Below are 26,132 nucleotides of genomic sequence, written 5' to 3' on the forward strand. Positions count from 1 at the left end.
ACAGCATTCTCCTGGAGAAACTGCTCATGGCTTGGACAGGTGTGCTCTTCACTGGGTAGAAAAGCGGTTGAATATCTGGGCCCAGAGAGTGGTAGCGAATGGCGTTAAATCCAGTTGGCTTCTGGTTGCAAGTGGAGTTCCCCAGGGCTCAGTATTGGGACCATTTTTATTTAATTTGTTTATTGATGATCTGGATGATGGGATCAAGTGCACCCTCAGTAAGTTTGCAGGTGACAGCAAGTTGGACAGCAGTGTTGATGTGCTTGAGGGTAGGAAGGCTCTACAGGGATAATCTGGACAGACTGGATCAATGGGCCAAGGCCAGTTGTATGAGGTTCAGTAAAGCAAAGTGCCAGATCCTGCACTTGGGTCACAACAACCCTATGCAATGCTACAGGCTTGGGGAAGAGTGTCTGGAAAGCTTCCTGGCGGAAAAGGATGTGGGAGTGTTGGTTGACAGTGGCTGAATATAAGCCAGCGTGTGCCCAGGTTGACATCAGCATCCCGGTTTGTATCAGTAATAGTGTGGCCAGCAGAACTAGGGAAGTGATTGGCCCTTTGTACTCAGCACTGGTGATACTTCACCTCCAATACTATGTGCAGTTTTGGGCCCCTAACTACAAGAAAGACATTGAGATACTAGGGCTTGTCCAAAGAAGGGCAATGAGGCTGGTGAAGTGTCTAGAGCACAAGTCTTATGAAGAGTGGCTGAGGGAATGGAGGTTGTTTAGTCTGAAAGAAAAGGGGCCTGAGGGGATTTTAAAGCACTCTACAAGGACCTGAAAGGAGGTTGTAGCAAGGTGGGTGTCAGTCTCTTTTCAGAGGTAAGAAGTGATATGACAAGAGTAAATGGTCTCAAGTTCTGCCAGGGGAGGTTTAGATTGGATATTAGGAAAAATTTCCTCACAGAAAGGGTTATAAAGCATTAGAACAGGCTGCCCAGGGAAGTGGTTGAGTCACCATCCGTGGAGGCATTGAAAAGACATGTAGATGTGGTACTTAGGAACATGATTTAGTGGTTGCCTTGGCAGTTTTACATTTGCACTTGGACTCAATAATCTTAAGGTTTGTTTATAACCCAAATGATTCTATGACTGAAACAATAAAGCTTTTACTTTTAAGATACTAGTAGATTTAGGAAAGGCCAGTAAAATATTTACCTGTATTGACTGGTTTTGGTGGATGGTAGGTGCTGAATAAATAGGAAGATGCCGTGAGTCAATTTCTCACAATATTAGCAGGAAGGAAAACTTATTTGGTTATCTTGTGCTATATATTAATTAAATAGCAATGCATCTCTTGGGGTGATCTAAAATGGAATAAATTTGCTTTGTTTCTTTGGTCAGCTACTCTTATTCATATCAGAAACATTGCTTACTTTAACATTTATGGAAGCTGTAATGTAAAAACAAGCAAATTATGGGTGCACACTGTCAGGTAGTTTTCATTAGAAAGATTAGTTTCTTCTACCTACAAGAATAATCTACAGCTGAACTTCTTGCATGGTCTACTAGGGAGTTCTGATAAACCATACTTGGCATGTCCTTGGATTAGTTTTCATTCAAATCCGACTAGTGATTTTAAAAATAAAATATAAATATGCTTACAAAATTTGAAAGCATTTTGGGCTGCATACTTTTTCAAAAATAATTGGAAAGTACAGAAATATAATAAACAGAAAACACAATGTGACCTAACTATAATGAGCTTATCCTTCTGTCAAGAAAACCATTTAAAGTAGATGTTAATTTTGAGGACTCTTCCAGGCCTACTTATTGATGATGCTATTTCATTATACGTATTACAGAGAGGGGGAATGCACTTTACATCTTTCTCTGAAGCCTTCAGCATATAGAATAGTTCGGTAATAATTGGAAAACCTGTAGACTGACAATATGGACATTTTTAGGCTAACTGTTGCTTTCTTTTTTGTATGCGTTATTAACCTTTTTTCCAGAAATGTTAGTAAAATAAAATGCTGGAAAAAAACTCAAATATGCTTGAGAGTTTAGTTAAAGCCTACTTTTACATAGCCATTTAAAATAATGATTTGGGATTGTATGGATACTGTTGTTTACTGCTGAGTAACATATTCTCCTGTTATTCTCCCAAAAAAAAGCTAGAATAACATTTTTCTTAAGATGTATGAAGAGAATTGAACAGTGTGATAATTTCTTCATTCTTCTGAGGGCTATGATTAGCATACTTCATTAGGGGATTGGACTATTGTGTTGGTTTGCAAACAAACCAGTGGGAGATCACAAGTCCAGATTGAAATTAAAAATAAGTGAAATAATACAAGGAAAGGCACTGACAAAGTCAGATATAAACTGACACCCGGTTAGGGTGGTGGTAGCAGTCCGACTGAAGAAGTCCAGTTGAAGCGGTGATCCTGTGAAGGTCTAGTCTCCAGCTGAAGATCCAGTGGTAGCTCTTGTCCTCTGGGAACCCAGTAGACAGGGCTAGCTCAGGCAGTTTCAAGGCCAGGTTATATCCAGGTGGGAACACCTGGCTCCTCCCTCCTGGGCAAAGCATCCCACAATGGGATGAGATAAGTCCATGAGTCACGCGGTGGGTCCCTGATGGCCCTTTGCCTGTCATGCGGGGTGGGTCATTAGCAGGTGATAACAGCTAATGGCCCACAGCTGGTGGTAATAGAATACTTAACTACATCTATATTGCAACCTAGGACAACTATCTACATAGTAGCAGAATTAAGTGTTAAGGCTCCCAATGGAAGAAATAAAATTCACCAACTTGTCAGTGAAGTCATAACTTAATTGTTGATGTCCTGGGAAATTAAGGTAATAGAAAGGAGAGGTTTCTTTTCTACCAAATCTTGTTCACCTTATTTTATGTCACTGAAGGCGAGGCATGTACTGAGTTAGTCCATAACTTTATAAATACAGGAAAAAAATCCCTGTAACACTTCTCACAGAAACAAGATTGCATTAAATCCTCGTGTTATCTTTTCCTCCTTAAAAATTATACTGGATTAGTAGGAAAACTCAGACAGTATTTGCATTGGTTATGGAACTTGAATCAAGTTCTTTAGATGGACAGATCTTACATGTGATAGAATCTAGGAGTTTTAGTTCTTAGATATGACTCCACAAGGTGTTAAAACAGATGGTCCAGGGGCCTTTTCATCTTTGACATTAATAGGAGGAAAAGTTAACTTGTTTTAGAGGACAGGCAAGATTCAACCTTATGTCTGACTACTTTAGAAGGTGGTGCAACTCTCATGTCCAAAGCTGAATTACAATAATTTTTCATTTTTCCAAAAAGATAAAAGCAATGCATTGTTAGTGATGCTAGCAGCTTGTGTTGCTTCTAAAGGTCCTCTAGAAATAGCTATGCTTGTAGAGAAACTGGAGAATAGTTAGATCTTGTAAAAAACAACAGCATGAGAGTCAGATGTTTAGTTTCTGGAAAATTTGTCTAGATGTTCAGTGTATTCTTTGCAGCTGGAACATTCTGCCTCTAGGATATTAACAATGCCTGAAGCATTTTTAATACCAGTAGTTCTTCTTGTGGCAGGTTGCCCTCTATGTAGAGGGAAAAAGTCGTGTCTTAAACTTGAAGAAAAGTACTATTGGAAATCAGAAAATACTAAAGGAACAATTTCTTCTCTGAAAACTTCAACTGCAGAGAACAGGGAAGAAAGTAATGTGTAGTTAGTAGTCATATGCTTACATATATGCTGTTTCAACTAAGCAATAAGTGGTAAGCAGATCTGAAAGAAGGATATTATATGATTGCTTCCCCATAGAAAGGAAATGGTATCTATCTTCCTCCCTTTCTTATTCAAAAATCAATGTGTACTTGGAATAGGAGTGAATTTCCCTTCTGGCTATCTATAACTGACAGTCTAATTTACTAGCTTTAAATATAAAGTAGAAAAACTTGTTTGTTTTTGTTTTCTACAAATATTGGTGATTTTATTCATTCTGTATACCTTGAAATACTCAATTGCTTAATGTATGTAAAAGCTTATGTGTCATATTTGTTACTAATATTTTAACTTGCTTATAGCTGTACTAGGTAAAGTTCTTGATTATAAAGTGTGTTTCACCTCTTAGATTCATAAGGTAAAATGCCCACCTGAATTACTGGTATAGTTCTTCCTCTTTTGCTGTAATCAGTTGTATATGCATGGAGGATACATCTGCTCTAGCGCCCAGAAGATCTCCTCCCCGTCCTTCTTCACTGACCTCAGTCTCTGCAGGGCTGTTTCTCTTGTATATTCTCACTCCTCTCTTCCAGCTGCTGCTGTGCAGCATTTTTTCCCCTTCTGTCATACATAGGAGCAGCTTCTGGTATCTTCTCACAAAAACCATCCCATCAACACCCGCCCTCCCAAAACCCAATACAACAGTTTATTGTTTATTCTCTATGTTTTCACTAGTGACCCACTGATTGAAGTCTTTGATACTTGTAAATACAGTGCTGTTCATAGTCATCCCTTGGAATTGGATGTCAGATGCTACTTATGGAGACTGCCACTTTTTAAGGACAAAATCCCACATTCATGTTGGGTATGGAATTTCCACTGTATTCTTAAGGCTAACAAAATATTAAACCAGTCAGATGGAGATTAGGTGTCATGGCCATAATTTGTAGACTACTAGAATATCTGGAATAATCCTTTGATTGCAGTAGGATTTATGAGTGCAGGAAAAAGTTCCTTCTTTGCATACTTCCAAGAAGTAGAGGTTCAATTCTATATATGAAAATGTAGTTCTTGATATCTGGGAAAAAATTGCCCCCTTCAGTGTTTAATTTCTAGACAGATGAACTTTGGTAGTCAATTTCAATGATGTGGCACTAGTGTTCTTGAGCTGTTAAACATTTGGGAAATTTCACATTTTATGGTTGTTTTCATATGTGGATTTCATTTATTTTAAGAATACCATGTATACTTCTGTGAATGTTTGAGACAAAGATTACCCTTCGTTGTAGGGTGCATAGAGTTAACTTCAAAATTGATTTCTCTCCCAGTAATACAAAGCTTTTGAAGATGCAAATGCTAGTGAAATATCTCCAAACTCTTGGTCCTTGAATTGGATATAGTGTGATATTCCTATAATTTAGACCATTTGTCCAGGATCGCAGTGTCAAATGTAATAACTCTGTATTTGGGTTTTCTCTTTAAAATCATAGAATCATTAAGGTTGGAAAAAAGCCTCTAAGACCACAAGTTCAACCACCAACCTAGCACTACCACCATGTTCACCACCATGTCCTCAAGTGCCATATCCACATATTTTTTGAACACTTTCAGGGATGGTGACTCGAACGCTTCCCTGGGCAGCCTATTCCAATGCTTGACAACCCTTTCAGTGAATTTTTTTTTCTCATATCTAATCTAAACTTCCCCTGGTGCAACTTGAGTCTATTTCCTCTTGTCTTGTCACTTGTTACCTGGGAGAAGAGACCAACATCCACCTCACTACAACCACCTTTCAGGTAGTTGTAGAGAGCAATAAGGTTTCCCCTGAGCTTCCTTTTCTCTAGGCTAAACAACAGAATCACAGAATATGCTGACTTGGAAAAGACCCACAAGGATCATCGAGTCCAATTCCTGGTCCTGCACAGGACCATCCCCAAGAGTCACACCATGTGCCCGAGAGTATTGTCCAAAAGATTCTTGAACTCAAGCAGGCTTGGTGCTGTGACCACTTCCCTGGTGAGCCCGTTCCAGTGCTCAACCACCCTCTGGGTGAAGAACCTTTTTCTAATATCCAACCTAAACCTCCCCTGACACAACTTGAGGCCATTCCCTTGGGTCTTGTCACTGGTCACCAGAGAGAAGATATCAGTGTCTGCTCCTCCTCTTCCCCTCATGAGGAAGTTGAAGACTGCAATAAGGTCTCCCCTCAGTCTCCTCCAGGCTGAACAGACCAAGTCATCTCAGCTGCTCCTCATATGGCTTCCCCTCAAGACCAAGACATGCTCCAGACACTTCACCAGCTTTGTTGTCCTTCTCTGGACATGCCTCAGCCCCTCAATGACCTTTTTGAAATGAGGGGGCCAGAACTGCACACAGTAGTCAGGGTGTGGCGTCACCAGTGCCAACTACGAGGGGACCATCACTTCCCTAGTCCTGCTGGCCTCCCTATTTCCAATACAAGACAGTATGTCATTGGCCTTTTGGCCACCTTGGCACACTGCTGGGTCATGTTCAGCCAGCTGTCAACCCAACACTACCACATCCTTTTCTGCTGGGCAACTTTCCAGACACTGTAGCACTGCATGGGGTTGTCATGACCCAAAGTGCAGGACTCAGCACTTCACCTTATTGAACTCCATATGGTCAGCCTCAGTGCATTGATCTAACCAATTGTTCTGAACGAGAGTGTTTGAGATAGCTTAACAAAGTCATCTGCAAGAGTATGAGCAAAAGCCAGATCCCTCTGAAGTCGTTCTACTCTCCAGCAAATCAACACTCCTGCCCAACTTTGTGACATCTGTGAATTTGCTTAGGGTGCACTTGATCCCCTCATCCAGGTTATCAGTGAAGATGTTAAACAGAACTGTCCCCAGTACTGAGCCCTGGGGAACACCACTCATGTCTGACCTCCAGCTGGATGTTACTCCATTCACCACCACGCTCTGGGCCTGGCCATCCAGCCAGCTTTTTACCCAGCAAAGAGTTCACCTGTCCAAGCCATGGGAAGCCAATTTCTCCAGGAGAATGCTGTGGGAAATGATGTCAAAGGCTTTACTGAAGTCAAGGTAGACAATATCTGCAGCTTTTCTGTCATCTACTAAGCAGGTCACTTTGTCATAGAAAGAGATCAGGTTTGTCAAGCAGGTCCTGCCTTTCATAAACCCATGCAGGCTGGGCCTGATCCCCTGGTTGTCCTGTACATGTCATATGATAGAACTTAAGATGATCTGCTCCATGACCTCCCCCAGCACTGAGGTCAGGCTGAGAAGCCTGTTGTTCCCCAGATCCCCCTTTTGACCCTTCTTATAGATGGGCATCATATTTGCTAATTTCCAGTCATCCAGGACCTCCCTGGTTGACCAGGACTGCTGGTAAATGATTGAAAGTGGCTTGGTAAGCACTTCGGCCAGCTCCCTCAGTACCCCTGGGTGAATCCCATCTGCCCCTATTGACTTGTGCGAGTCTAAATAGCACAGCAGGTCACTGACCATTCCCTCCTGGATTATGGGGGCTTTATTCTGTCCCCCATCTCTGTCTTCCAGCTCAGGAGGCTGGGTACCCTGAGGACAACTGGTCTTGCTAATGACTGGGACAAAGAAGACATTCAGCACCTTGGCCTTTTCCTCATCCTTTGTCACTATGTTTCCCCCCACATCCAACAAAGGATGGAGATTCTCCTTGTCCCTGCTTTTGTTGCTGATGTATTTGTAGAAACACTTTCTTTTGTCTTTTACAGCAGTGGCCAGAGCTAAAGCTCTGTTCTGCCAGGCCAGTTGTCCTCTGTGCTGGCTTGTCTTTCAGCATGGGTACGGCCTGCTCCTGCTCCTTTATGATTTCTTTCTTAAAGCACATCCAGCCTTCCTGGACTTCTTTGCCTTTAAGGACTGCCTCCCAAGGAAATCTCTCAACCAGTCTTCTTAATAGGCCAAAGTCTGCCCTCCAGAAGTGTAAGGTGGCAGTTCTGCTGACCTCTCCTTATTTCTCTGATAATTGAAAACTCTATCATTTCTTGATTGCATTGACCAAGATGGCCTCTGACCATCACTCTGACCATTCCTTCTCTATTTACAAACAGCAGGTCCAGCAGGGCATCTTCCCTGGTTAGCTCATTCACCATCTGTGTCAGGAAGTTCTCTTCCACGCACTCCAGGAACCTCCTGGACTGTTTCCTCTCTGCTCTGCTGTATTTTCAGTAGACATCTGGTAGGTTGAAGACCCCCATGAGAACAAGGTCCAGCAATCACAAGATTTCCCCCAGCTACTTACAGAATATTTAATCTGCCTCTTCATCCTGATTGGGTGGTCTAAAACACTTCCACCAGGATATCTGCTTTGTTGGCGTTCTCCCTGATTCTTACTACAGTGGGTTGACCCTGGCTGGATGCCAGATGCTCACCAAAGCTGTTCTATCACTCCCCTCTATAACTGGACAGGAGAAACAAAATATAACAAAAGGGTTCATGGGTTGAGGTAAGGGCTGGGGGAAATAACTCACCAAATACTGTCACAGGCAAAACAGACTTGAATTTGAGGTATTAATTTAATTAATTACTAACAAAATCAGAGTAAGACAATGAGAAGTAAAATAAGACCTTAAAAACACCTTCCCCACACCTCTCCCTGTTTCCCAAGCTCTTCCTTCTCCCCCCAAGTAGCGGAGGGAGAAAGGGAATGAGGATTACGGTCAGTTCGTCACAAGTTGTTTCTGCTGCTGCTCAGGGAGAGGACTCCTGTGGTGGTTTTGATTGGCCCAAAACATCAGCAAAGTATCTTTAACATCTAAGAGAACTTTAAACCCCTCAGAAGCTGTTGTAGTAGGCCTGAGGAAGTGTCTGAGGGGTGGGGAGTGGCACAAAAATGGCTCCTGTGTGTCCTGAGTGAAAGTTCTGGAAGTTTTTTCATCAAGTCTAGCAGAGCCAATCTCTGATGGCTCTGAAAGTGATGGACATGCTGCCGGCCAAGTGTAGGCCAATTGGAGGTGCTGGTTACGCCTCTGTGAAAACATATTTAAGAAAAAATCAAAACAAGGTAGGCACGCACTTCTTTGTAGTTAGAGGAGGAGTAGGAGGTAAAAATATGTGAAGGGAGAACAGCATGGAGACACCAAGGTCAGTGGAGAAGGTGGGGGAGGAGGTGCTCCAGGCGCCAGAGCTGAAAACCCTCTGCTAGCTGTGGTGAAGGCCATGGGGGGAGCAGGTGGTCTCCCTGCAGCCCATGGACTCCACAAGGATGCAGAAATCCACCCACAGCCCACGCCAGAGGAGCAGGTGGATGCCTGGAGGAAGCTGTGATCCAGTGGGAGTCTCATCTAAAGAGTTAAAGCTGCAAAGGCCTTGCAAGGGAGAGTAAAGGCCTTGCCCCTGAGATAGAAGCAGCCTGGCCTCGGCTCAGGAGAGTCTGCACCCTATGGACAAGAGGACTCATGTTGCAGCAGAATTCAGGTGGGATGTTGCTCATGAGATTGGACCCACGCCAAAGAAGTTCCCAGAGGACTGTCTCTTGTGGGAGGGACCTCATGGCTAAGTAGAGGACCCCTCTCCCTGATGGACTGACCAGAGAACAAACCCCTCACCCTGCCCCCTGCCTGTGCTGTTGATTTAGAAAGAGGGAGAGGGGTGAGCCGAGAAAACAGTGTCTCAAGAGGGAGAGGAGGAGCAGAGAAACTGTCTAGAGAGAAAGAGAAATAAGCAGAGAACACAGTATTTGTAGCAGAAGAATTGTGGTAATGAATAGATTTATAGACTAAGAGAATACCCCATACCCTGCCCCCTACCTGAGTTTTTGGTTAGAAGGAGGGAGGGGGGTGAGTAGAAAATGCTCTCTTAAGAGGGAGGGGGGTGAGTGAACAAAATGGTGTATGAAAAGCTTATTTTTACCTCATTCATCCTCCGACTCTGTTAGGTAATTAAACCACTTTGCAACTTTAAGTCTGAAGCCTGCTTGCCCTTTTCTTCCGTGCGTCCTCCTACCAGTGTCCTATCTCACTTAACTCATGAGATTGGTGTGTGTTTAACAGTTTTTTTCTTTCCCCTGTCCTGCATGTTTGTGGCAGGAGAGAGCAGGGGTGCCTGGCATTTAGTCAGGGTCAAACCCCGACAACTCCTTCCCTTGCTCCAATGTGGGGTGTCTCCCACAGGAGACAGTTCCCCATCAACTTCTCCAACATGAGTCCATCCCATAGTCAACAGTCCTCCCCAAATTGCTGCAATGTGAGTCACTCTTCCACGGGGTGCAGTCATTCAGACACAGCCTGCTTCAGTGTGGGTCCCCCACAGGATCACAAGTTCTACCAGGAAACCTGCTCCAGTGTGGCCTCCTCCCTTCACACGTCTGCTGGTCCCTGCCAGGAGCTACCAAAACCTGGCCATAAAAACCCAATACACTTACCGATAAACACTCAACTCTGTAACTACTATCATATGGGAGACTGAAATGGTAAAGGTTAATGACTCTATCAGCCATTTGCAAAAGCAGCAGGGTGCTTTGCTAAGGGCGGGTTTGCACCCCCCAACTGAAGGGGAGGAGGAGAGTTTTTGGGTGTGTGGTGGCAAAGCCTCTGATCTGCAAAAAACAGCGGAAGTGCAGAGGGGGTGCGCATTTACCACCAGAGAATGTCCACGAAAAACTGATGTTTATTTAGATAAACTTGCTGAGCCTTGCGATTTTGTCCTGGATAACCTGTGACTGATGTTGTTAATACGCTGTTTTTTAAGCCAGATAAGGGGAAAGGCCCATTAGAAGCAGATCCTGTGTGGTGGGATAATGCTTTTTTATCATGCCAGTGTCCTCCCTCCCGATAAGGCTCAGGTTAGAAACTCATATACTTACACCAGTCATTCAGTGTCCCTCTTATCCGCCCCAAGGGATCTATTAACAAGAACCTCAGTTACCCTGCCTTCAGGCGCAGGTCGTAGCACATCATCAAGCTCCAAAGAATCAAAACACTCCCTAACATGCAGGGCTACCCCATTGCCTCTTCTTCCTTGCCTATCCTTTCTGAAGCGTTTATAGCCATCCATTGCAGCATTCCTGAGGTTTCTTGCTCTGGGGAAAGCGGCAAAACCCCCGAAACCACACGAAAGAGGGTTGCCGCTGCGAACCTCCCACGCGAGTCTGGACCGGGTGATGCCAGGATGCCGCGGCACGTGGGAGCAGATTGTGTCCGCGACAGAATAAAACAGAAGATGAAGCAATTAGGAGATGTAGTCTCTGTGTTCCCGAAATCCAGGGTTTATTGGGGTGCAGCAGAGCGGCGCGGGGTGTGTGGAGTCGGGACGGGTCAGAGGGGAGTGGAGCGGGGTTGGATCCGGGCGCGCAGAGCGCAGAATGGAAGCGAACATGGGGTTAAGAGGGGATGCAGGATGGGAGGAGTTTGCATGGGAGAACCAATCGGGACATGAGGGATACAGGATTGACAGGGAAGCCAGGGAATGGGGGTACAAGGGGGGAAGGTACATAACTTTGAAAACCAATAATAAACCTCGGGTAGAAGGAACAGAGTAGAACCTTCTAGCTATTAACTCCAAAAGGATAAAGAGGAGGAGAACTCCAAAAACCAATGCTCTTGTCCCCTGATGCATATTGAGGAGGCTACGTGCAAGGTGTCTTGGGGGAACACTTTTTGTCACCCTGAGCTAAAGGTCTCTTCAGACCCAGGGGGCTTCCTCGGGTATGTCAGCCTCCAAGCTCATCTGAGCTAAGCTCACTGCAACACATTCCAGTTGTTCAAGTCATCCCACCATGTTTCTGTGATGGCAACTGTCATAGTTTTCCTGATGTACAATAGCTTTCAGTTCCTCCTGATTGTTGCCCATGCTGCGTTCATTGGTGTAAATGCACTTCAGTTGGGCTAATGACCCTACTGCCTTTTTGCGGGGAGAAGCCCTAATTCATGTGTGACCATTCTCAGGTACTTCTGGGATTTCTAACACATCGTTAACCCTTGCATTCTTACTTTTGCATTGATCTCCATCCCCTACCTCCACTGATATGGCAGACTGAAGGACCTTGGTAGCACTCTGTCCCTCAAACATTGGCATGGCACCCCCAGGGTTATCTCTGTTGAGCTTGGTTTTGTCCCCATCCCCCTTCAAATCTAGTTTAAAATTCTCTCAATGAGCCCTGATAACTTCTGAGCTAAAATCCTTTTCCCCCTTTGAGAAGGGTGGACCTCATCTGTTGCCAGCAGGCTCGGTGTCACATAAACTGACCCATGATCAAAATCCCCAAAATTCTACAGGTAACACCAGTCTCAAAGCCAGGTGTTCATCTGCATGATTTTCCTGTTTATTGCCCTGCAGGGAACTGGCAGGACAGAAGAGAACACAACTTGTGCTCCAGATCCTTCGACCAGTTGTCCCAAGGCCCTGAGGTCCCTCTTGGTTTTCTGCAGCCTTCTTGCTGGGACTTTGTCACTGCCCACCTGAAAAAGCAGTAGCAGGTAATAGTCAGCAGGCCGTACAAGGCTGGGAAGTTTCTTGGTGATGTCTCTTACCCAGGCCCCAGGAAGGCAGCATACTTCTCTATGGGTTGGGCCCAGTCAGCATATTGGACCCTTTGTTCCTTTCAAAAGAGAGTCACTAATGACTACTACTTCTTTACTACTACAACCCTTATTTTTTTAACTGAGGAGGTCATGATGCAGTGGGTAGGCTGCCCTGCCCTAGGCAACCCCTCCAACCTGGATGGACTTTCATCCACATTCTTATTTCTTCGGTCCTCAGATTCCAGGGTTCATAACTATTGTATAAGGGCACCTGGGAAGGTGAGGTCGGTTGGGAGGGGATTTGCCTGCCACCCTGAGCAGAGATCCATTTCTAAACCCCTCCATCTCTACAGTCTTCTCCTTCTTCCTGGTGGTGAGAGGGTAGGAGATCTATTACTTTTTGTGAAGTGGATGGCAGGTCATTTTTCTAAGGCATGGTAGAGTGTGGCTCCACTGGTCAATCTCCTCCTCAGAGTCCCTGATACTTCTTAGTCTTTCTGCTTCTTCTCTCAGCTCTGCCATTAGGCTGAGTAGATTGTTGACCTGCTTGCACCTCACACAGCTGTTTTCTCTGCTGCCCTCTGAGAGCAGTGCCAGACTCTGGCACTCCTTGCAGCCTAAGACCTGGATGGCTGTGTTTTTGTGGATGCTCCGTCTGGGTTGCTGCATCCTTTCTGGTGCACACAGAGGAAACAGCTTCTGTCTGAATGGAAACCATATCTGAGCTCCCTTGGTGAGGGCGATGACCACCAACTCAGCTAACTACTCCAGCTGAAAAGCCTCAGTGCTCTCCCTGCGCACCCTTCCTTGCGATCTGCCATGCAAACTGCCATACTATGCCATGCACTGTTTGTGGGTTTTTTTCCATAGAAGGTGGAAAAATCACACTTGGCTTTTTTTTTGTTCAAGTGTATTGACAGATGGGTGCTGTAATGCAGACAAGAATATTCAACTTCTGTGTAAAGCTACCTACATAGTTCCAAACATCCATTTGCTTATGCTGAAATTGTTATTAAAAAATAAACTGCAATGTGCTTTCTCTTGCATTCGATGTTGCTGAAACAAAGTTGAAAGATAAAAGTTTACAAAAAGATTAAAAACCTTTTCATTCAGTTCCAGGATCATTATAAAATATCATAATCTGATGACCAGAATTCGTTGATTGTACGCATGTGCTGAAGATAAAAGCCTGTATTTATCCAAATATAATCTGATCTGTTTTGCTTCACTTTTTAAGGTGTATTAACTGTAGTGGTGGTATTAGAATGTATTTTATTATGCTAGATTTTACTGAAAATATCAGTATATAGTGCATTGTTTTTCTAGATATTCTCATATTAAAAAGGGAAAGAAAATCAGGTGAACTTTAGGTAGCACTTCTTTTTTTCCTTTTAACAGCAACGGTACAGCATTTATAGTTCCATTGCCTAAAAGAGCCACTTGTATAGACACCCAGCAAGGGATGGTTTATAGAAATTTCAGATTATTTCAATCTTCAGATAAACAATTTATGGTTACATCAATATAGCATCTTGGACTAAATTTAATTTGTAATTTTATTCTATATATAAATATAAAATATATTTATATATTTTAAATATGTATACACACACCCATGCACAGTTTGTATACCAGTACTTCTTGTTTCTGTACACTTCTAAACAAATAATTTGCAAGCTAATTGCTTCCTATTGTTTCTTTGAATGTGTTTTAAACCTTGAATATTGTTCTTCTGGTACTGTACACCATTACTATGTATATAATGGCTAGATTTCAGAAAGAGATGAAATATGGAAAAGCTATATTTCTTTAAATGGATATTTAAATTTATTTTCACAAATTCTTGCTTCTTCCAGACTGAATGTCTAAAAAGTTAGTTCTTCCAAATATAGCACAGATGTTTCCAACAACTACAAATTGCCAAATACTTGTTTAAACTAGAAATACTAGAAACTAGTATTTAATTTTGTTTGTCTCTCTACTAATCTTTACTCCTAGGAATATTCCTCTGCATTGATCTAATATTCCTAGTAGTTAGCAAATTTGATTCATGGAAGAAGTGGCAGTGTTAGTAGATGGAAATGCAAGTTTCAGCAGAGCACTTATACTATACCTCAAAGCATATCCTTGTATATTCAGTTGTTCAGTAAGGCACGAACATAAGGTACACCTTTTTCCACCGCTGGATATGGGGCATTCCTCTGTTTTTTACCCTTTTGTCAAAATTAACAGCAGGTTCTAAAGCTGCTGTTGAGAAGAAAAAAGTGAAAGGGAGAAGGCCACTGATGATCGACAAATTATAGAGAACATAATTACAGCAATCACATTTCTTAAGGAAACCAGGCTAAAAGGATGAGCTGACCTGTTTTAGCTGTGTGCAGCATTAAAATAAATTGATTAATTAAGAGAAATGTTTGCTGTCCAGAAACAGTAGTCTGAAATAGTTGATCTGTTATGCTTCAAAATTTTATATGATAACAAGTGTCTGTAATTTAAATCTTGAAAAATACTTTAAAGCATTGTCCTCCCAAATCTCCCTAATCTAGAGAAATGTGATTACTAAATGTTTCAAGAATCTGAATTTAGGTGCAGTGAATCAGCAATGACTTTTGCAAATCTTCTATAAACTAATGACTTCACAAATTTGTAGTTTGCATATTGCAATAGAATCTGTGGGGGGTTTTACCTTTGACGTGTTAAGATTTTTTCCTACATTTTTAAAATGTATCTGTAGAGAAGGAATTCTGATATGTGAGTGTGAAGCATTTTGTTTTCTAACAAATGGAAGTAGTTGGTTTTTACTTTATGTCTGGTGAAGGTAGAACAATTTCTTCTGCTTTCAGGCAGGTTTTTTAAAGTACTAGTCATTCTTTCCTATACTAACTGATGGGCTTTTGGGTTTTTTTAATTAGGTTTTTCTATGTGTATCTGTCTGTGGATGACTGATCTGAACTTGCATTGAGAATATGAGGAAAAGTATGAGCCTTAATATTTGGCTGTCTTCTTGTATAACCACCCTCTGTTCACTGAGTGTGAGAAACAGTCGCCTCACTACTTAAATTTTGAAAGAGTTTATTCACTCTTTTTCAGAGTACAAATAACGATAAGAGGCTTAGGATGGCTGTCTGCCATTACACAAAGCGAAGTGCAGCGCTGGGTGCTCAGCCACCGATGGGAGTAGCCAGAGGCACACCCTCGGGCCAGAGGATACAGGTTTTATAACCTCTAACCCTGCCTCCTTCAGGTGCTCCGATTGGCTCGTTGTCTTCTGATGGATTGGCTGCTTACCCCGCCCTCTTCTGTCTTAACCATAACACTTAACATATTAAAAATAACCATAACAAAAACCTCATAATCCTTTATGAAAGCCAACTCCGTTATTTCATTTATAACACTGAATGCATCCAGAATAACAGAATATGAAGAGACTTCTCATTGAACATGAAAAAATATTTTGTTTCACTTCATTGTTTATTTTAACCAAGTCTCAAATCAGACTATATTTTCTGGTTTGTTTTTCAGAGTGATATAACTGAAAGTGCTTCTCCTATATTTGAGGAAGAACAAATTGATGATTGGATGGTGTATTAATAAGTAGCTGTTGTATTACGAGAATAAGAAGATATTTGGGGAGTTGGGAAGAACTGGATTTTCACCCTAGTCTAGCAGCTTTGCTGCTCACCTAAACACAGATGAATGAAGACCCCATTTGGAAAATCACCAGGTCAGCGGTCCAGAGCTGATGCAGGTGAGGTGTTACTGAATTTGAGGGTTGTTGTTTTTTAGTGGGTAAAAAAGTGTCCTTATCATATAGATTTTTCTTATGTACTCATGGCTTTATGAAACTACTACTGTTAGTTTGCAATTTGGGGGAATTATTGCAACTGTGGAATTGAAAGGATATACATAAATTTAAGCTGTACAGAAATACATTTATGAAGTTGTACTGGTTTTGTCTGGGATTGAGTTAACTTTCTTTGTAGTAGCTGGCATGATGCTATGTTTAGAATTTGTGCTGAAAACAGTGTTGATAACACACTGATGTTACTGCTGAACGGTTGAGAAAGATTCTCTGAGCTTTTGCCCCCCTTCCACCAGCACAGGCGCCTGTCTGTGGCTTCCAGGGCTGAAGGCTGAATTCTTAATTCAAATTCAAATTGTAGGTAACAGCTCTGGCCTGATGGCTTATCAGCTAAGCATGCATTTGAAACCAGCACAGAAACCGCTGAATCATCCCATGAAGGACCTTCACCTTGGAGGGGGCTTTGGGGGTCTGCAAAGACCACCAGGACATACGGAGCATGTGTGGTGCACATGCTAATGATATTAATGACTTCCGAGAAATGATTTGTATAACCACTCCTATCCTGAAGAATGTAATTAATATTCATTATTTTACCTCTAACACTGTGTCTTTGGGGTACTGAGGTATGTGTGTTTGGTGGAAACAATTCCCCACACATCCAGTGCACCGAATAAAGCAAATACCCACTTCTCTGACTTGGTCTCTGAAGTGTCTCTGAGCTCGATTGGAGCGAATCAAATTGGCACCCCAGATGGGACCCTGACTCTGCTCGGCTGCCGGATCCTGGGGTAAGCAGACCTCCCAGTCGCGACCCTGAATTTTCAGGGGGAGCTCAGCTGTCCTTTGGCTCATGGCGGGAGTAGACTAAGGACCATCTGCGCCAAATTAAGGTATTTGCTACTTTTAAAATAAATGCCTGCAGGTCCAGGGTGCTAGTCCCCGAGGGTGGGTTGAGACTGGGTCTCCCGAAGTTAGTCCCGGGCAAGGAGTTGGACCCCACTGTCAGGAAAAGGTACTTTTAAAGGGTTGGACCCCGGGGTTGGCCCCGCTATAGTGAAAGGTACCTTTAAGGGCGTTGGACCTCACTGTATTACACCATACTGTGATTTTTGTTCTGTCTGTTGTTATTTTGTTACTGTGTTGCTGTGACATTATTTTGTTACTGTGTGAGTGTGAATGAATGAGACGTGTCTCCGACACGAAGCAAGAGTGGAGCTCTATCTGCGTTTCCGTTCTCTGGCGACAGAAACGGCCAGAGAAAAGCGAAGCGAGTAGTAAAGAGTGAATGAGTATAAATCATATATAAACCGTTCATTTGGAGTATCTGGAGGGGGGCAGATTGTATTATTGGAAGGGAAAGACTGAATTGAGAACACCCAGACCCTCTACACCTTTCTAATACAGCTCCATGTGATTTCCTTTTGAAATCCTGTGTTTAGTGTGGAAACTGGACTTTTGTGTGCTTGTAATTGAAGGAATAGATTAAGGGGAGAAGTGGCAGAGAGTAGTGTGATTTTGAGGCTGGTTCCCCGGATCTGAGGGGTTTTGAGAGGAAAAGTCAGAGGAGACATGCAGGAAAGTGTGTGCGGAAGGAAGAAGAGAGGGAGAATAAACAAAAGGAGGCAATGGGATCATCAGAAAGCAAGGAAATACCCCAAAAAAGTCCATTGGGATGTGTGTTAGTGACATAGCGGTGAGAGGGAACTCACGGGAGTTTCAATATGAGATATAGAGTAAGCGCCGTTTTATTTCACCAAACGAGAAACTTATATACTGTTACAGATGTTACTAATTATAGTTACACACGTCTCCGCAGTCTGTTCTCACATAATAAGGATTTTTCCTGATGACTCCCTTATTCTTTTCTCATAACACTTCTGACTCCCTATCTTATCTCATAACATTTTTTCTCACGGCCTAGAAACACACAGCTGTGTTCTCAGGTTTTAGCTTCTCATGACACTTTACTAGGATTTTTACTGAGGCCTGAGTATGCTGAGGCTTTGTTCAGGTTTATTTAGTTAACACAAGTTTTGCTGGAAAACTGTGTTTTCCAAAAGTTCCCCCATTTCGTTTGTGAGAACAGACGTTGTCTGTTATCAGATTAATTTGTTTTTTTATAAGTAATTGCTATTATTATCATTATTATAAATTTATTTAAGGAAATATCACTAGTTATTTAGCTATGTTGTCATGGTTTAGGAACTGCCATTGCTGAAAACATTCACTTCACAGGTAAAGCTTGGAGAACTTTTCCCGGGTAAGGACTCCAAGTTTACCTGGAAGAAGATTTGGCTTTTATAAACTCAATTTGGCAAGTCAAAATTATTTGATCACATTTTGGTGCAGAACACTTGGGACTCATGGCATATGTCCCAGCTAGTTAGGACTGAGGCTTGGCCAGAGCCTAGGCCCTAAGTAGGAGGGTTTTCTTAGAACAACAAGCTTTGATTAATATCAATAAGGAGAGTGTCTTAACATGTTACTATTTTTGTAGATAGCTATATAAGGTGAGGTGAAATATTTGAAAACAGTGGACATTATCATTTGACTTTAACTAAGGAAGATAAAACTGCAAAGGCTTTTGTGAATAATAATATAAACTAACAAATTTAAAACTTAAAATCAATAGCACTGAAAATGAATAAAACTTGATCTTAATAAATTTGATTTAAAACTAACAAATAGGACTTAACTATAATGGAATTTAAAGTTGATATCACTTTAACAACTTAACTTTAACAGAAATTAAAACTTAACAGAATTTAAAATTAACATCACTTAATATTACTTAACAGAATTTTAACTTTAACAGAATTTACAACTTAATAGAATTTAAATTCACTATTACTTAACCTTAACAGAATCTATACTTAACCAAAGGCACTTAACAGGTAGCTTAAACTATTTAGTATAACTTCACTCATAGGTTTCATTCACACATCAAAACTCTCAAGAAATCAAAACCACACTCTCAGCAGTCACAGGTTTCATCTACACATTAAAGCACTCAACACTTTCAGCAGTTACAGGTTTCATCTACACATTAAAGCATTCGAAAAGCAAACAACACTCTCAGTAGGCCTACAATATTCACACATACACACAAACACTGTCTTAAGCAATGCTTTAGCAAAATTCAGCTTTCATTCAAGGCTTTAGTAATCAAGGTGTTATTTTTTATCAGGATAATATCTTGTTACAATGCTTCTTTATTAGTAAAACGCTGGAAATAGGTTTTGGTCTCGGTGTTGGTGCAGCCGGGCTGAAGGAAGAGCCGATCTGCTCCATCTGCTTGGACATTTTCAGGGAGTTTCGGTTGCTGAGCTGCAGCAGGTGGTGAAGGTTTGCCGGGACAAGTGCTTACGGAAGGAGCTAAGCTCAGAGACATTTTCCTGAAACTCTAGAAAAGCTGAAAAGTCATGAAGCTGCACCGGATCAGCCATAGCAAGGTTGTGCTGCTGGTCAACACGTGGCAATGGGTGTTTCACCCGGCAAAGCGAATAGTTAGAGGTTTTGGGGAGAACAGCTGGAGAACGTGTTCAAAGATCTGTTTCTGCAGCTAGAGAGCGAAAGGGAAGAACTCCTGAAAGTTCTCCATGATTACGAGGAGAAACAACTCCATTCTGTATCAGACTGCTGTTTTTGCTGGCAACGCTGTTGGTTAGTTCTGGTTCGCTGCTGAAGCTGTCAATCATTTCCTCATCCTTGGGGAGGAGCAGAGTTTAGGGTCTCACCATAGATATCACAGTTGGGGCAGTGAAAGAGGTGTGGATGGCTCGCAGCTCCGCCTACCGGGGCACCCTCTGGGACCTCTGCTCTCGTTGTCATTCGACCGGAAACCACGGTTAGAGCAACTTCCACCACAGGTCTCTCTTTGTGGCATTCAGGCGGCGTGCGGTGAAGGGCAAGGGCTGTTGCTGCTGCGCGGCCACCGGTTGCTTTCTGTTTGTCTTTTTTGTTTTTACAAGCTTCTGTGCTGTGAGTATCTCTATTGCAGCGGGAACACCAAACTTTTTCGTTACAGTTCTTTCGTATGTGTTTTTCACTGCCACATCGATAACACCGGGGTGATTTCTGGCTACTTTGGCACTTTACCCGCGATATTTGAGCTTTCTTTAGCATCGTATTCAGTTGTTCTGGCAAAAATTCAACGGCGACTCTCTCAAACAAAGCAGCTAAGATGTTTTTCGTTGTAAAGTTGCTAAGTTCTATGATACATTGACACAGGAATAGTTTTTCATCCAATCGGGTAACTTTGTATTCTCGGCTGCCGGCAGCAGCGCGGAGCGCCCTCCCCTTGCCAGCGCTGGCAGTGAGGGAGAGCTACTACTCCCCCTCCCCCCTAGCGGGGGGGGCTTCCCCGGCTGCGCCGCGGCTGCCGAAGTCTTTTGCATGTTAAAAGCAGCACAGCAACTCTCAGGTTTTTCTCTGCTCTCTGTGGCTGCTACCTTTTCTGTTGCTACGTCTGCAGCTTTTCTCTCTGCCGCATTGTGCTGTAAGCAGGCTATGACTTCTCTCCACGGTTTGCTAAGTTTTATTGCGGTTTTATCACCATCTATCACTTCGTTAAACAAACAGTTACCAAACTTCTGCCACTGTCTTTCATCAAAGATTGGACCAGGATTAACAAAAAATCCTCTGGCTTCCCCTGTTGCAATTAAAGCGTCTAATTGCCTTAAAGCATATTTGCTTATTCCCCGCTTTCGTAGAAAGCATAATAATAAAACTTGGGCTACCTTCATCTCCATTGCGGTCCAGCTGGGTTTAAAGTAACGTGGTCGCCGCCGTCCAAGCGCTCCGCTGGGGCGTCTCTGGTTATTCTGCGGTCACCACAGTGCAGCTCACCGAAGTGTAGCCTCCACGGGCGGCGATCCTCCCCCCTGGGACAGATCAAGCTTCGGGTCGCAAGTATGCCGCGATCCCTGGCTTCCTGGCCGCTGCCTGCCGGGGCTTCCCTGTTCTCGCCGCTCTCTGGGGCAGGGTCGTAAAACTCTGCTGCCAGTGTCCGTGGTCGTCGGGGTCACCATTTGACATAGCGGCAAGAGGGAACTCACGGGAGTCTCAATATGAGATATAGAGTAAGCTCCGTTTTATTTCACCAAACGAGAAACTTATATACTGTTACAGATGTTACTAATTATAGTTACACACGTCTCCGCAGTCTGTTCTCACATAATAAGGATTTGTCCTGATGACTCCCTTATTCTTTTCTCATAACACTTCTGACTCCCTATCTTATCTCATAACATTTTTTCTCACGGCCTAGAAACACACAGCTGTGTTCTCAGGTTTTAGCTTCTCATGACACTTTACTAGGATTTTTACTGAGGCCTGAGTATGCTGAGGCTTTGTTCAGGTTTATTTAGTTAACACAAGTTTTGCTGGAAAACTGTGTTTTCCAACATGTTAGCACATTGGAAACAACTAGGAGCATTCTCTGGGGCGACTATGAAAAAGAGCACCCTAATTTAATATTGTAACCAGGGGTGGCCACTGTACAAATTAGATGATGGTGAAAAGTGGCCAGAAAATGGGACTTTAAACTATAACACCCTACTACAACTAATGTTATTTTTAAGGAGGGCAAACAAATGGGATGAGACCTCTTTCGCTGATTGCTTTTTCACTTTAAGACGTAAACCAGAATGGCAGAAACAATGTGGTATTAATTTAGCACCTCAGGACTCGATGGTCCTTGTATTGGAAAAAGAGGCAAAAGGGAAAAGCCGCATGATAAGGTGCTGTTCATCTTGCAGCATTGGACAGCGGTGTTTAAAGCTCAAAGCTGAGAGAGACCAAGATCCCTTGGAAACTCAGGAGTTGATGAACTGCAATGGTGATACCCTAACATCGGGGGCAACATCCCGCAGGTCCTCAGCAACCCTGGAGGATAATGAGGATGAAGGGACAAGTGAAGCTAGCTCAGGAATATCATCCAGAACTAGAAGCAAGGCCCTTGTAAAAGAGAAGCTGATAGCACCACTCAGTCAAGTGGTAGGGCCAGATGGGGGAATAACAAAAGTTAAAACACCATTTACAGCTTTGGATTTAGATACCTGGAGGGAGGCAGCCAGGCTGTATAGAGAAGACCCTGAAAAGGTGGCAAAGAGGTTTGAATTAATTGTTAGAAATCAAGATATTGATTGGGAGGACATAGATTTAATGCTATCAGAATTAACTGAAACAGAAAAGGCAGCAGTAGTATCTGCAGCAAGAACACATGTGCAGGGACAGATAGCTACGGAAATATTACATGGGAATGTAGATAACATCTTTCCTATTTCAAATCTGCAGTGGGATGCGAACGATACACAAATGTATCCATTTTTGGTTAGATACAGGAAATTAGTACATTGGGGACTGCTAAATGCCATTCCTAAAACCATCAATTGGTCCTTATTATTCAATATTCACCAGGAAACCACTGAGTCCCCAGGCTCATTTATAGAAAGACTGAGAAATAATATGAGAAAACACACTACACTGGACCCAGCCTCTGAAGCCGGGCAACAACAGTTAATATCTTTGTTGATGGGTCAGTCAGCACCAGATATACGCAAAAAGTTGCAAAAGATTAAGGGGCCAGATAGCCGAGACTTGGAAAAACTCTTAGCAGAAGCATGGGAAGTATATAAGAACAGAAAACAGGCCGTCATGGTAGCAGTGGCACAGGCTGAGGAGCCAAACACCCCCAGGGGCAGGAAAAGGCCCCCACCTAGGGGGAAAAGATGGCAACGCCCAGGCCGTGACCAGTGCCTGTGCTGCGGGGGGTTTGGGCATTGGAAGCGGGCTTGTCCTAACCGTGCTGCGATTGTGCAGACCCAATCATCAGCGCCGCCAGAACCAGTGACTGTAGCACAGCTGCATACAGAATGACGGGGACCGGCAGGTCCCTCCCTAGCAGACCCGCTGGTTAAAATTAAGCTAGGGGAACGGGAGGTAGAGTTTTTGGTGGATACTGGAGCCACATTCTCAGTCCTGAATCAAACTTTGAGTCCTATAAGCAGTAATTACATCCAAGTTATCGGAGCCACAGGGAAAACTGAAAATGCCTACTTTTTGAGACCTTTAAAATTTACACTAGGCAAGAAAATGGGAATACACCAATTTTTATATCTTCCAAATTCACCAAAACCCCTATTAGGCAGAGATCTACTAACCTGGTTAGAAGCAAAAATAGAATTCACAGAACAAGGAATGAGACTACAGGTCCCTGAGGAAAAATTAATTATGGCTTTAAGCCTAGCAAATATCCCTGAAAAAGAGGAAATACCCATAGATAGTGAAATAACAGATCAAGTGTTCCCCTTGGTATGGGATGTCAAAATTCCAGGAAGATCAAAACAGGCTTCCCCAGTGGTTATTGAACTGCTGGAAGGAGTGCAGCCAGTATCAGTAAAACAATATCCACTAAGGCATGAAGCACGGGTAGGAATAGAACCAATAATTGCTAAATTTATTGATCAAGGGTTGCTGAGAGAATGTAGGTCTGCCTACAATACCCCAATTCTACCAGTGCAAAAGCCAAACGGAAGTTACAGATTAGTACAGGACCTGAGGGCAATAAATGCAATAACAAAAACACTGCATCCTGTAGTGTCTAACCCTTACACCTTGCTTACAAAATTGCAAAGTGACTGGGTGTGGTTTTCAGTTTTAGATTTAAAAGATGCTTTCTTTTGTCTGCCATTAGCTGAAAGCAGTCAGGAAATTTTTGCTTTTGAATGGGAAAACCCCAAAACAGGGAGAAAAAGCCAACTTACATGGACTGTATTGCCACAAGGATTCAAAAATAGCCCCACGATATTTGGAGATCAATTTGCTAAAGAACTGGAAGGCTGGACGCCGCCCCTTGGGGAAGGTACACTTCTGCAGTATGTTGATGACCTACTAATAGCAACAAGGACTCGTGAAGACTGCAAGAATTGGACTGTAAGCCTTTTAAATTTTCTGGGACTAAATGGATATAGGGTCTCTCCTGTTGGTCCTCCAGAAAGTTACATATCTGGGATATGAATTGGCAGGAGGAGAGAGAGCCTTGGGAAACAACAGGAAGGAGGCAATCTGTCAAATGCCCTGGCCAACTACAATCAAAGAACTGAAAACCTTTCTGGGCATGACAGGATGGTGTAGGTTGTGGATCCCTCGTTATGGGTTGATTGTGAAACCCCTGTACCTACTCCTAAAGGAAACCAAGGGGACCTACCTATGCTGGACACCAGAGACTAATAATGCATTTGTAACTCTGAAACGTGAGCAAATGCAAGCCTGGGCATTGGGTATACCAGATATCACTAAACCTTTTCAGTTGTTCTCACATGAGAGGCAAGGACTGGCGTTGGGACTTTTGGCACAGAAACTGGGACCCTACAAAAGGCCAGTGGCTTATTTCTCCAAGCAATTGGATGTGGTCAGCCAAGCATGGCCCGCCTGCCTGCGTGCAGTGCTGTGGCTAGCACAGGTCTTTCCCATGAGAATTCTTTTTGTGTTTTATAAACAAAGATAAAGTTCGGATGTTATTAAAAACAGTGTCTCAAGATTTGGACAGTGCAGGCCTGGCCAATCAGGCCTAGGGGGAGGTTTCTGGCTGACCAATCTGGGTGACCTTTGAAAACTCTATATATATGTTGGATTCAAACAATAAAGTTCTTTTTTCTATGCCACGCTGAGAATCGGGGCTTTCCTTCTCTGCTAGCGGCTCAACAGCGACACAGTGGCAGCTGTGATCCTGAACCTAGAAGAAGCCCGCAAGTTCACAATGGGCCAGAAGATAACTGTTTTTGTCTCTCATACAGTGCCAGCAGTGCTCACACAGAAAGGAAATCACTGGTTAACCCCATCTCACTTTCTCAAATATCAAGCTGTCCTAGCAGAATCAGAGAATGTGAGTATCCAGGTAACCAACATCTTAAATCCAGCAGCTTACCTCCAGGGCAGAGCTACCGAAGAACCTGTACAACATGACTGCATTGAAACCATGGAGGCAGTTTACTCCAGCTGCCCAGACCTGAAGGACTCTCCGCTGGAAGATGCGGAAAACTGGTTCACTGATGGAAGCAGTTATGTCAGAGATGGTAAGCGCCTTGCTGGGTATGCAGTTACAACCACAGATGCCGTCATTGAAGCAAAACCGTTACCTGTGGGGACATCTGCTCAAAAGGCTGAGATAATAGCTCTAACTCGAGCCTTGGCACTAGCCGAAGGAAAGCCTGTCAACATTTGGACTGATTCAAGGTATGCCTTTGGGGTGGTACATGCTCACGGGGCTATCTGGAAGGAGAGGGGTTTATTAACCTCACAGAAGAAAGAAGTCAAGCATGCTACTGAAATCTTACAATTGCTGGAAGCAGTGCTGAAACCTTTAAAAGTGGCTATAATGCATTGTAAAGGGCACTCCCAGGGGAACACCATCCCTGAACTGGGAAATGCTATGGCAGACAAAACAGCAAAGGCAGTGGCTGGTACAGTTCAAATACAAGCCCTAGCTCTAATCCCTTCTAGCATCCTTATGGGTGAGAAACCCCCACCATATGACACTGATGGTTTGAATTGGATACAAAAAGAGAAAGGACAAATACGAGCAGATGGGTGGGCTAGAATAAAGGATCGCCTGGTCATACCCAGAAAATTGTTAAAGTTATTTATCCAAAGCAAACATTCCAAAACACATTGGGGAGTTGATGCCTTACATAACCATTTAAAGAGCAAAGTGATAGCAACAAAGTTAAAGGAGACAATCGAGGACATAACTTCCACTTGTGAAATCTGTCTTAAAAACAACCCTAATACCACTGTTAGGCAAAACACTGGAACAATCCTCAAAGGAGTCTTACCAGGGGACGTATGGCAAATTGACTTTTCTGAATTACCTAGAAAAGGGGGATACAAGTACCTTTTAGTCCTCACAGACACTTTCTCCGGTTGGCCGGAAGCCTTCCCTTGTAGAACAAATAAAGCTAGAGAAGTTGTTAAAGCCTTAGTACAAGAAATAATTCCACGATTTGGGATACCCAGGGAGATTAATTCTGATAGGGGATCACACTTTGTAGCTCAGGTGGTTCAGGGAGTAAGTAATTTACCAGGCATACGCTGGCAAATACATACACCATACAGGCCACAGGCAAATAGACAAGTCGAAAAGATGAATCACTTAATAAAGCAACAAT

General features: G+C 43.0%; 1 protein-coding gene and 1 long non-coding RNA gene across 8 annotated transcripts in view; both read left to right on the forward strand.

The window, feature by feature from the left end:
• Nucleotides 1–26,132, forward strand: part of LOC146425627 (uncharacterized) — a 449,835-nt gene that overhangs the window by 350,777 nt on the left and 72,926 nt on the right. The window lies entirely within an intron of this gene.
• The window catches only part of LOC146425634 (spindlin-Z-like), a 134,314-nt gene that overhangs the window by 54,659 nt on the left and 53,523 nt on the right, over nucleotides 1–26,132 (forward strand). For 5 of the 7 annotated variants that reach the window (XM_085041689.1, XM_085041684.1, XM_085041685.1 and 2 more), the window contains exon 2: nucleotides 15,681–15,906. The exons of 1 other annotated variant lie outside the window; for it this stretch is intronic. Coding sequence is in view for 5 of the 6 variants with exons in the window: in XM_085041684.1 (XP_084897810.1) it covers nucleotides 15,855–15,906 (52 nt within the window). In the remaining variant the exon portion in view is untranslated. Of the gene's footprint in view, nucleotides 1–11,973; nucleotides 12,114–15,680; nucleotides 15,907–26,132 lie in introns of all 7 variants that reach the window. One more of the 7 variants, XM_085041686.1, reaches the window with a different exon arrangement.

The sequence above is a fragment of the Lichenostomus cassidix genome, chromosome W, assembly GCF_008360975.1.
Source record: "Lichenostomus cassidix isolate B80296 chromosome W, HeHo_3.0, whole genome shotgun sequence".
NCBI lineage: Eukaryota > Metazoa > Chordata > Aves > Passeriformes > Meliphagidae > Lichenostomus > Lichenostomus cassidix.